The sequence below is a fragment of the Telmatherina bonti genome, assembly GCF_933228915.1.
Source record: "Telmatherina bonti genome assembly, chromosome: 4".
Classification (NCBI taxonomy): Eukaryota; Metazoa; Chordata; class Actinopteri; order Atheriniformes; family Telmatherinidae; genus Telmatherina; species Telmatherina bonti.
Window position 1 is genome coordinate 20,466,405 of NC_136622.1, and position 12,115 is coordinate 20,478,519.

The following is a 12,115-nucleotide window of genomic DNA, read 5'->3' on the forward strand; positions in this document are numbered from 1 at the left end:
GAGCGGGGTCATCTCTCTTTTCCACTGGCGAATCAGCGTTCACATTCTCCACCTTTCTTATGATTTTGTTTAGCTCACGGGCCCCAGACAAAAGTGCAAAGACTCAAATTATTCACAGGGAAATGAATAAAGGATTAATTTGCATTGATTTTGCCCTTACATAAATGGAGTCATTTTAGTGAAGAAAAACGAAAGAGCAAAGCATTTCTTTGGTCAACAAAACTGGACAAAAAGATCAATGGCACTTTTAATATGGTATAAAATCAAGAGGGGAAATCTTAAAACTGCTGCTTTGTGTTTGAGGGATTTTCCACTTGATCTGTTGGCATAGATAGACTGCAACTTTTGTGTGGAAATTTGGTCACGACTTGAGAGGACATCAGTCTAAATTTAAATAATTTGGCCTGTGACGGTTTGGAAGGGTCCATTATGAGTACAAACTGACTGAGAAGCCAGTATGTTAATGCAGCAACAAATGTTCCATTTTCTACATTGTGTTTGTCTGTTTGACTTATTCACCACAGCCTGTGAAAAATCCTGTTCTCCTTTTAGATCTGTTTGATTTTGGGTGGAATGGATTAGACACAAACTCAATTTAGACCAAAAGAGTCAAAAAGGATATTTTCTGCCTCATTTTTTTCTCTGTGTATGTTTGTTGTTTGTAATCATAATTATCCCTAGAATAAAGGACCTCTAGAAAGTTGTCTTAATGATTTTATCTGTAGCTTTGGTAAATACACAAATTAATGTTTTACTTTGTACTGAATATTTAAGGAAGAAAATATCATTTTAGCAAGATTAAGGTAAAGACAGACATCAGGAATGACTGAAACAAAACCAGATACTCACAATGTATTTAAAATATTTGGCTAAATCTGTTGTGTTAGTCAGCAGAAATAATGGAAACAGCCAATTAAAACTAAAGAAAATGAATTGAGGGTTTCACTCACTTTGACGCTAGGTCAAATTTTTAATAGTCTTCACTCTTCACATTTGATCTTTTGTCTTTGAGCACCCACCCTCTGTTTTAAATCCAGGACTTTGTATGCAGATGGAGAAGGGGGGTACCAGTCCCATGGAGTGCAACCTTGTTTAAGGGTGCCCAAAAGGGTCATTTCTGTCATAGCAAATTCCACTGTGGGGCTGTGAATGAAGTGCTGCGGTGCGTCCAAGCTGCGAGTGTGGAGCTCAAAGGTCTGCTGATATGCTGTTATGTAATTATGTGGACAGTCGCTTAGATCCATTAGCTTGAAATGCTTCTACATCCCCCATTCAGTCAGTGGGCTGCCATATAAGAAGGTGGAGGAGGAGGGATACTGAAGTAATTTAAAAAGACCTACTCTGTTGTGTTCACTGTTGTTGTAAGCCTGCTATTAGTGGGGGAATGAAGCTTCAGCACTTTTCTGAAGACAAGATTTTTAGCAGGTACTTGTAGTGGGTTCTTAACTCAGTGACTATGCATATGAGTCATAAGAATTAGATGAAAATAAGATTTCACTATGGAATCGTAAACTTTCTAAACATTTTACTTTCTTTGTTGGCTCCTGCTAATGCAGATTTTTAACTATTTAGTCATTTTTAATAAACAAAGAACACATGATTGCCTCACAACGCTTCCTATATTATTTATGCTCAACATTTTCTTCTTGGTTGTATGACTATCTACTTCCACAAGAGATTGTAGGAAAACTTAGACCAAAATGACAAATTCAGATTCTACCAACCTAGATCTTCAAGAGGAACCCTTGACATTAATGTGGTGAGCTAATTACTGTTAATATTCTCTGAGTATAGCAGCCACATCTTACAAAATCGAAACAATAAATCTTAGTCATTTAACTAAAACACTAATAAACAAGTGAGCCATGAAAGCATCACTCTCTAGATAAAAGTAGAGATTGCATTAGTCGTGTAGTTTACAAAACATCCCTCAAACATTTATCTTGCAATCAAATTAGAGGTTCCAGCGATTTCCAGAATTCAATTTAGTGCTTTGTGTTTACCTAATCTCTGGCATTCACACAGACACCAGTGGAAATGTCCAAATGCGTCACTGCACAACTTAAAAGGCTTTTCCCATGTATTGCAGTCTAGTGACCCATTCTAAATAACCTATATCATTGGGGAACTGCTGTTTATAAAGGAGTCCATTGGGACCTCTCCTGAAAGGATTTTTTTGGGTGGAAGCCTGGATGAAAAGTGCAAAGAGGAGGATAAAGGAAAAGTATAGGAGATGTCAGGATGCCTTTGGAAGGAAAACAAACTGCAGAGACCAATGTGAGTTGACTTAATCTGATTAGACTAACCTCATCAACAGCCCACTTAAAAGGGAGAAGAAAGCCTTGAATCAGGGTGAGAAGCAGGAGAAAAGGGTCTCTCTCTGTTCAGAAAGCCATGAGGCTCAATGAATACACCACATTGTACTGGACATGCTGGTCTGCAGATGGCAAAATGACAACAAGCTGCTTGAAAAGTGAGGCAAATATAATTGATCATAAGCTTTTTTTTCTCCCCCTGCAGGTATGAAAACAGCTAAGGGAGTAATGAGATTAAGGAAGAATAATATGAAAATCTGTGAAAAAAATAGCACTTTCCCTCACGTTTGGGGTGCAAAACATGCAGCTTTGAAGCCTTTCAGTCAATGCACACACCCCTGTAAGGCCATGAGAAATATTCCCAGCTTCAAATTAATTTATTCAAATGCTGACTTCTTTTAAAGCACCCTGCTGTCCTGGTAATACATCAATACGAGCTCAAATGATGGGTGTAAGAATCTTTAATTCATCTGGCCACTCCCAGATTTGGGAAATCCTAGCAACAAAGCACTTGGAATATCTCACTTTTTCAGGAGAAAGTCCCCTCAGATCATTTGCCAACATCTGCAAGGAAAAGTGCTCTTACTTTCACACAGGAATGTGTTAACCTTAATTCTTCAACATTTAATCATATTCCATGATGAACCATTATGGCTGGATTTGTGCAGATTCTGCAAATCCCTCTTCTCGGAGCGAGCAGTGAATGCAGCAGCTGCAGGAGTCCTTTCACTCGGAAGATTAGATCTGCTGGTGTCAGAATTCTGGCTTTACTTGTTTCAGAAACTTCACAGCACTAACTGGTACTAACAGGACCTTTGAAGTCCTGCTGTCATCTTCAATGTGGAAACAGAACATCAAGTTATTTTGTCCAGATTGCCAACTTGTAAAACCACTGGTAGGAGGAAGTATTAAAAGAGGAAAGTAGTCTTCTTTTCTTAAGTGGCAGTTGTCACAGCACCCTAAAAAAATTACATAACAAGTTTAAGTCTTTTATATTTAAATGAAACACAAAATGTGCATTTATAGGCCTATTGCATCATGAGTTCAAGATAAATAAGTGAATTAATCTTATTAGACCAACTGGATGAAAGATTTCCCCCAAATGAAAGTCCAGAGAACACAGGTACTCAGGTAAACTTCAAGTGAAGACCTTGTCTGGTCATTATGTTTCCTAAATTTGAAAGATGATGCACTAGGGTGGATAAGATTTTATTAATTCATAGTGAAATGTACTCTACATGTTTGTATCAATGCTTTTAGATGCATTTAGCTAAACATGATAAAAGAAGCATCCCAATATTTATTAGTAGAATGTAGTATAAAAGAGCATAAAATGCAAAGACTGTATTCAACTTAAAGTTCTTGTAGATGCACACATTGCCGTGACTGATATTTTAAATCAAACTTATTATTCCACTGGTTTAGCAGCCCCATTACTTGATACTTATCTCTGTTTCCGCTCTAAAACAGCTGCAGCATCTGAAATAAATCCAAAGCCACCAAAATGGGCATTGTAACATTTTTAGTGTTGGGGGTTCATTGTTGTAAATACATCTCCTATAGCACTTGATTTAGCAGTGTGTATAAAGGGATTGCCAGTCCAACACCAGCTAATACAGATATAATTGACTCTCCGTCTGCATTCTGCACATGGATTTGGAGAAGTGCACAGACTCATTGTACAACAACAAATTAAGCAGACAGCAGTCAAAAGGAGCTGCTGAGCACTGAGAGAATGCGGACAAGAGACTACTGAACTCTGCTAAATCTGCAAACACAGCTTCACCCTCCTTTTGGGCCCTTTCATCTCCTCCAACATCGCCTCCTGCAGACCTCTGCCTCATAACGCCAAGTCAAAAGCAAGTACTGGCTCTTGTCTGGTGAATGTTGATCATCAGCAGTTTCTGTTCTCCACATTCCTCAGGTCAACAGGGCCAGCATCACCTTTAATGATACTTTCGTGATGAAGTCAACCAAAAAGTTGATTTCAGTTGAATCAGATTTCTTCTGTTTCCTGTGTTCATATCTTTGAAATGCAGAATCAGAGAAGTGGAATTATTGATGGATATGGTTTAAAATACCATGAGGTTTTAGCCTTGTTCTGACTTCGGATCAGATTCAACAGGTGCTCCTCCACCTATGCAGACTTATTAAATTAAATTCCTAGTAATTCCACTACTGCGGGGAGCAGTTGTGTAATCTCTGTGGCACTCTGTAGAATTAGCTCTGCTTCATTTGGGCGGATCCAAAAGCAAATAAAAGGGATGTGAACCCAAGCACACACAGCTGGCTCTTGAGACTCAGAATCCTGGGTAAACAAGTGACCACCATGCTGCAGTAGAGCAGAATTAACCTTTAGAGAGGGAGGAGGGGGCATGAGCCACTGAACAATGACTTTTACTTGATTTGAGTCTGGATTGATGAAGGACTTCAGAAAGTTTTATTACATTTAGCTTGTTGCAATCCACTGTTCGCCAAGAAAGGATCACAGACTTTGTCAATCAGTTTGAAGATTTTACAACTTTGCATCCTTGAAATGTGTACCAATGCAATAATTACTGATTTGTAATAATTATTTTAATAATTTTGCATGAGTCTTACAGACTAAAGATTAAGATTCTATCATGAACACCGGCTTAAAAGCAGTTGTTGTCTGCTATTTTCGACCGATTTAATAATAAAATCTCAGAATTTATCCTCAGAAAACAACTGCTATTAAAACCATTGTAATCAACTAGTTACAATAAAAGGCCTCATGTGAAATAGGAACATAAGGTGGATTTTCAATGTGAACAGGTTTATTCTAAAAAATAAACAAGTACAAGATGCTCAAAATTTAGTAGACAATCCTTTTCCTGAGTAGATTTCAGCGCAGTTTGGTAGGACTGGTTTAAAACCTTTCTCCCTTGGTGTCATCAAAATCTGCAATTCAACAAAAGACTGATCTCCCCTAATTTCTTGTAGGTTTCTGCATCCAAACTTTCAATTTAACAAAAATCTGACAAAAGTCATGAGTGTGTTACTTCCAGGAGTCATTTCAAGATGCAGTGCACCACACATTCTTACATAAATTTCTGACAAGGACACTCTCTGTCTCTAGTTCATTTTGAAGACACATCATTGTCCAGCCACATTCTGGACCTGAGAAAACACGTCTTAACTGTTTCAGTGTTGATCATCACGTCACACCTGTGTTGTGCTTTATTGCACCATGTCATGTGCACTGCTGAATATCAGTACTCAGGCTGTTTTGGACAGCCAGAGAGTTCAAATCTGTGATAACAATTGTATTAAGCATTGTCTTTGCTTTAAAGTGTCAAATGCAGTTTGGCACTGAGTGTCGTTCATACCAGTTACACCATAGTGTCACCAGGATAGTCTGGGGTACTTAAGCCGAACTAACTGCCTGGACAACACCCTGTATTAACAAGAACTTGTTAGGGGTGAAATTCCCCAAAGCAACATAGACCAAGAAGAAATAAGAAGAGAATCTGGCTCATCAATTGGCCAGGAGCTAACAGCTTTTTTTAGTCATGAATTTCTGTTTTTACTCTGCTGTTTAAACCAGAATATAACCAGTATGAGCAGGAAAGGCAGTGAGCCACCCAGTATGTTGCAGTGGGACACTTAGCAGTGTTGGGAATGATATATTAAAAAGTATATAGTTACAATTACTGATTATTTTTTCCAAAAAGTAACTGAGTTAGTAACTGAATTATTTGCGCTACTATATATATAAAAAAAAAAAAAAAGTTGCTATGGCCCATGTCAATTTAAACAACATCAGGAAGAGCTTTCAACACTGCTCATTTTATGGCAGAAGTAAAAAGAATAAAAAAAAAAGGACATTCCTTTTCATTTTCATGGCCACCCAGCAAAAATGGTTGCAAAATTTAATTTGAATTTGCAATCACAAGTGGAGTGACGTCAGTGGCCACTGTTCAGTCCCCAGTCTGACAGTGCTTTAAGGTAGAGGGCACTGTGCAGATTTGGAGTGACACCTGCATCCTAAACTGCCTGCTACTGCTTTCAGAATGGACCATAAAGGCTGCAGTCAAAAGGAACATGATAGATATGCGTCAATGCATCTCTCAGATCTATTTGCTTTCACACTGCATGCAACCACCTCATGACCCTCCTGGTGGCACCAGGGTTCAACTGCACATTCACACTACTTCAAATGAACTCTGCTATTCATGGAAGCGGACCAGGACTTTTACAAAGCAGTCCAAACTGTGCCAGTGTGATTGACAGCTGTAAAAAAGATTCTGTTTCAGTGATGAGACACTACTCCAGGGGTGTCCAGTTCCGTTTCTCGAAGGGCCACAATTCTGCAGGTTTCCCATGTATCCCTGCTTCAAAACACCAGACGCCAATGAATCAGCCATTGTGCAGAACTTAAATGGTTTTGGATCCGTTTAATGGAAGCCAGGTGTGTTGGAACAGGAACACATTAAAAACCTGCAGGATAGTGACCGTTGAGGTCAAAATCTGGACACCCTTATTAGTCTGGGGGCCTTGCATATCATCAATGATACTGCTGCTGTTTGTTGTTGTTGGTGGTGCTGTGATCTCAACATGATCCAAATCATAGCATCTTCTGCTCTGCAAAATCTCACTGTTAGCTTTATAAAAGTAAACAAAAAAAGGAAATGAGGTCAACTGACCAGAATTCTTTGTATTTATAGAACTTTTCATAAATTTACATTGGGTTGTGGAAGAAACTTGATGTGGTAAAATCCATATGAATTAGTGATGTACAGATCAACGTTGCATGATCAATACCCCTGACAGCAGATATAATTTATTTTCATGATAAAATATTCATAGTTTAGTTATTTGGGTGAGTATGTAGTTTATTTCCAACTGAAAACCTATGACAAAAAACCATACTGTCAAGATATTGTCTAAGTGACACCCAAATGGTAGTAACTACTTTTCTTCCACCTGCCATACTCATACATAAAATAAGTTACAACATAGCACGGTAGTGTTCTATTAGCGGAGAAGTGTAGTGTGTCAGTGTGCTGCTCACTTACTTGTTCAATCATCACTTACTATGAAGCTCAGGCACTTGTGGAACTGAACAACAGGACAAAGAAATATTGAAGCAACACCACAAACTTATTTAAACATCTGGCAATCAGTCATAACACAGAATATAATGAGTTCATGATGAGGCAGTCTGAAGAAGAAGAAAGGACACAGGTGCTGCTATAGACAGACATCAGTCCTGCAGGGGTAATTTGATGCCACAGACAGGAACTATCTAGGTAGGGAGAAGTGGAGCTGTGTGTCACAGATGCTAAATTTTAGGAACGTGATTTTCATCTGCTAGGTTTAGGTTTTTGTGTCAATGTACATAATGTAAATAAACAACATATACATGATGCACATGGTATGAAAACATAATTTACATCATTATCATCATCAATAAATTACATAATTAACAAGAGTCCCCTTATTCTTTAAAAATAAGGCATCCTATTTTGTTTATATATACAGGAATAAATATGGTTTTAAAAAATGGACCGAAATAATTATTGCTGTATGAGTTCAGCATGTATGTATGTATCCTATACTATTAGGGTAAAATCATCCCTGTTTCTGTCACATTTATCTGATTTCTTACAACATTCACGTAGAAGATACTTTTTAAAAAAAATTGTGTTCTACTTAGCGACTTTTAAAACCTGATCACACATTTTGATCATAATACATAGTTTAAAACAACAGCATTGCTTTTTTTAAATTTTTTTTTATTACAAGGGTTTTTTATGCAGAGATGCGCCACCTTGTGGTCACTGTAAGCCAGTGTGAACATAAAGCAGCCTTGGTGTCATCACCTCGGCCAAGGAGGTTGTTTCTACCAGCATTTATCTGTCTGTCTGCTTGTTTGAGTTCAAGATAACTCGAAAGGTTAAGGACCAATTTCCATGAAATTTTCAGGAGTTGTTGGAAATGTGAAAAGGAAGAACAGATTTAATTTTGGTGGTGATCTGGATCACCTATTGGATCCAGGAATTTTCTGAGTGCTTTTCTAGTTGGCTATACCTAATTTAATTTGTCAGTATTTAATTGAAAGCGGAATAAATAAGTCTAAGAATAATAATGGTTCTGTCCTTCTTGGTTTCTTTCTTTTTTTCTATCTATCTATCTATCTATCTATCTATCTATCTATCTATCTATCTATCTATCTATCTATCTATCTATCTATCTATCTGTCTGTCTGTCTGTCTATCTACATCATGAAACGGATTACATCTAAGGTTACAAAGAGTTAAACATTATGTGTATGTGCTCATTATTTGTGTTAAAACTGATTTCTGTTTAACTAGTTGACGTTCCACAGTGAGCCACTAGATAGCGTTCTTCTTCAAACTTCATCCACATGAGTCTAATGGAAGGAACATGTGGACACAAGTGTTAAATGGCAGTGTTCCGATGATGGCGTTTAACAGCCTGCTTCCTCATCCCCCCAAAAAAACCAACACGCACGTAGGCTATAATATAACATCTATAACAGGCACTTAGAAAAACAACTGTCAATGGCATTAATAATGTTTTCTTGAAAATTATTTTAAGTTTCCAACCAGACTTTCACAATAATCTAATTTCAAGTTGACAACATAAATTAGAGACAAACTTCTAAATCTCTATTCTATTCTATTTCAATGTGGCAAATTTTTCCAGCTTTTATAGTTTATTGGTCTACAAGCTTTAATCTGCAAGTTTTGGCACGTGCTCAGCGCAGATCGCAGAAGACCATGCGTGAATGGCACGCGGACAGATGTGCGCCCTCAGCTTCTCCTCCCCCCTTTGAGCAACTCCCGCTCTGGGATGATTGACACGGAGCTTGTCGCTCAGCCAATCGGAGAGCCTGCTGCTTTATTTGCATAAAGTTTCCGCATGCCATTGGCTCGGTGCGTGCTGCTGCCAACCGCCTCGCGTGCCAGTACAGATGTATGTTCCTTATAGGCACAAGATGAGTTTTAAAATAGATAAGGAGTGTGTTTGTTTTTAAGTTTGGGGATAAGGGTATATTTAATGTATTCAGCTTTAGGGCCAACTCTATCAGCACTGGCAGAGGGTATCGTAGTCGGCATTTATGGCCCACCTCTGACACAACGTAGCTTAAAAGCGACCAACAACACTGCCTTTCATGCAGTGATAAGATATTAGAAATGATCTGATTTTTATCTATCAAATCATAAAAAAGCTGAGTTCTGAGAATCGCTGCTTTGAACCAAACTGCATTCTTTTTGTAAAAAAGAAAAAAATATATCTATCCATCTATCTCCTCTTTCTCTCTCTCTCTCATACACATACACACACACACATCAATTCCTATAACATTTTTGACGGGCACAGAGGAAAGTTGGAAGCAAACATCCAGCGCATTCCCCCCTCTTATCACTTCACAGCCCAGCCCGGTCGCTGCTGCTCGCTCCGCTTTGTTGTTTGTCCCTGCAGGGCTGATTGAGCAGCGCGTGACTGACGGCCCGCGGGGGTGTTGTCCAATCAGCGGTCTGCCCCGCGCCCGATGGGTGAGTCCTCTCTGCTATTGGCTGAAGCGAGTGTGGGAAAGAATGCAGAGAGGGTTTCACACGAACTGGGAGCACGCGAGACGTGTATAAGTACCACAGCGGCGTGTGTCGGCGGCAGAAGTGGAAAGTTGCGCTGCACGACGCACCGCACGCTCCTGTACTCGAATGACAGCTCAGTGATAACAAGCGGCACAACACTGACTCGTTGGTGGGACGCAGACTGCCAGGCCAATCTTATATGTCCTGCAGTGTCACCAAGTGATTTAGACTTTTCCGCGCAAAGAGGATTTACTTCTTTACGTTACTCTACCTGCTTTGACCAATAATGCCTGCTGACACTATGGAAAAGCAGACGGCATCCCCAATAGCCGGTGCCCCTGCAAACGGATCACACACACCGGACAAACCCAAAAATGCCAGTGAGCACAGAAAAGTAAGGATTTTATTCTTTATTAGTCAGATTCTTAGTATTTGGGTGAGGATAAATTGATTTCATTCAGTGATTAGTTTATGCGATATCTATTATATTAATTCTTCGTGTTCAGGATTTTAAAACAAAATGTTCATAGAATTAAATGTTATTTTTTCCTTGGTTTTTTTTTTTTTTTTTTTTTTTTTTTTTACAGTCGTCAAAACCCATCATGGAAAAACGCCGGAGAGCGAGAATAAACGAAAGCCTCGGGCAGCTTAAGACTCTCATCTTGGATGCGCTTAAGAAAGATGTAAGTTGTTCATAAAAGTTGACTCTTTTACCTCTTATATGTCATTATTACGCATTACATGTCCGAATATTAACCCAATCTTTTAAATTATTCTCCGTAGAGCTCCAGACATTCAAAGTTGGAAAAAGCAGACATCCTGGAGATGACGGTGAAGCACTTGAGGAACCTGCAGCGCGTGCAGATGAGCGGTAAGTTTATTTAATAATACAACTTGAGTCATTAAGAGAATGAAACGACGATCTTGCGAGCGAAGAAAAGAGCTAAAGACGTCACTAATATCCTGTGGTGTCCTCTGCCAGCAGCGCTCTCAGCAGATGCCACGGTCCTGAGTAAATACCGAGCCGGATTCAACGAGTGCATGAACGAGGTGACCCGCTTCCTGTCCACCTCAGAGGGAGTGAATGCAGAGGTGAGATCGAGGCTTCTCAACCACCTGTCCAGCTGCATGAGCCAGATGATGTCCATGAACTACGCGCAGCAGACACCGTCCCAGCAGGGGCACCTGGCCCAACCTCTCCATGTGCAGCTCCCATCCACTCTGCCCATCAGTGGCGCCATGAGCTCCAAAATCAGCCCAGCAGAGGCCGTCTCCCCTAAAGTTTTTGGCGGCTTCCAGCTGGTGCCTGCGACCGACGGACAGTTTGCTTTTTTGATCCCCAACCCGGCCTTTGCCTCAGCTACGGCCCCTGTCATCCCTCTTTACGCAAACGCAGGGGTGCCTGTTGCGGTTAACGCGAGTCCGGTGCACGGCAGTTCAGCGCCGACTGCAGCATCGCCTGTCCATGGCATGACTTCCTTCTCTGGGGGGTCTCAGGCGGTTAGTCCAGTCGGGTTGAGCACTGGTTCAGATAGCAGCGAGCCTGTGTGGCGGCCTTGGTAGCCAAAAGACTCAGAGAGACTGCAAACACGACTGTTATGGCGGCTCAACCTGTGACTTTTCTGCTATGGGATGGTAATGGACCACTTTATACCCCCTGTAGTCTTGATGTTTCGTTTAATGGAACAGGAGTTGCCTAAAATGGGCATTTCTTTCTTTCTTCCTTCCTTCCTTCCTTCCTTTCTTTCTTTCTTCCTTTCTTCCTTTCTTAATTTATTGTTAAATCCAACATTTGGATGCCGATGGTAAAGATGCAGATGAAAGAATTATAGAAAACTTTTGCTATGAAGTACTTTTTATATAAAAGGTTTAGTTTTGTACAGATGTGTTATTGATTGTTATACCAAAGTTGCGTTTTATATCGTGTTTCTTTTTGTGTGTGTTGAAAAGAAAACATGATGTTTTAATAAATGACATTTCTGAAATTGCGCCTGTTTCTGTCACGTCCTTATTCTTTGGTTCATTTAAACAGTAGTGTTGCTTTTATTTATTTATTTTTTTTCCATATTTGTTTTAAAGTATGCCTGCGTGTTATAGTCATTTTGATGTATACAGATCACACGGAGAAACCGACAAAATAACGATCACCTCCCATTTTAAGCTCCTATCTTGTAGGGCTCAAGTGGGCACCTTGTCACCAGTTTGGCGGGAGCT

At 39.7% G+C, this 12,115-nt stretch overlaps 1 protein-coding gene across 2 annotated transcripts; it reads left to right on the forward strand.

Annotated features, from left to right (window-relative positions):
- Positions 1-9,993: 9,993 nt before the first annotated feature.
- On the forward strand, positions 9,994-11,808 carry her9 (hairy-related 9). Of its 2 annotated transcripts, none has more exons than XM_079239501.1 (4): positions 9,994-10,295; positions 10,489-10,584; positions 10,685-10,772; positions 10,884-11,808. In XM_079239501.1, exons 1-4 carry the CDS (start codon positions 10,188-10,190, stop codon positions 11,462-11,464), a joined length of 873 nt encoding a protein of 290 aa, XP_079095627.1. In that variant the 5' UTR covers positions 9,994-10,187; the 3' UTR covers positions 11,465-11,808. The 2 variants fall into 2 exon arrangements, with proteins under 2 accessions (XP_079095627.1, XP_079095628.1); XM_079239502.1 differs by having other exon boundaries at positions 10,887-11,808.
- The last annotated feature ends 307 nt before the right edge of the window (positions 11,809-12,115 follow it).

What these genes read in the sequence shown, in the direction of transcription:
- her9 (XM_079239501.1), top strand. Translation starts at nt 10,188, where the DNA reads ATGCCTGCTGACACTATGGAAAAGCAGACGGCATCCCCAATAGCCGGT. An exon ending in ATGCCAGTGAGCACAGAAAA is followed by an intron (nt 10,296 to 10,488) that starts GTAAGGATTTTA and finishes TTTTTTTTACAG; the next exon opens with TCGTCAAAACCCATCATGGA. An exon ending in TGGATGCGCTTAAGAAAGAT is followed by an intron (nt 10,585 to 10,684) that starts GTAAGTTGTTCA and finishes TATTCTCCGTAG; the next exon opens with AGCTCCAGACATTCAAAGTT.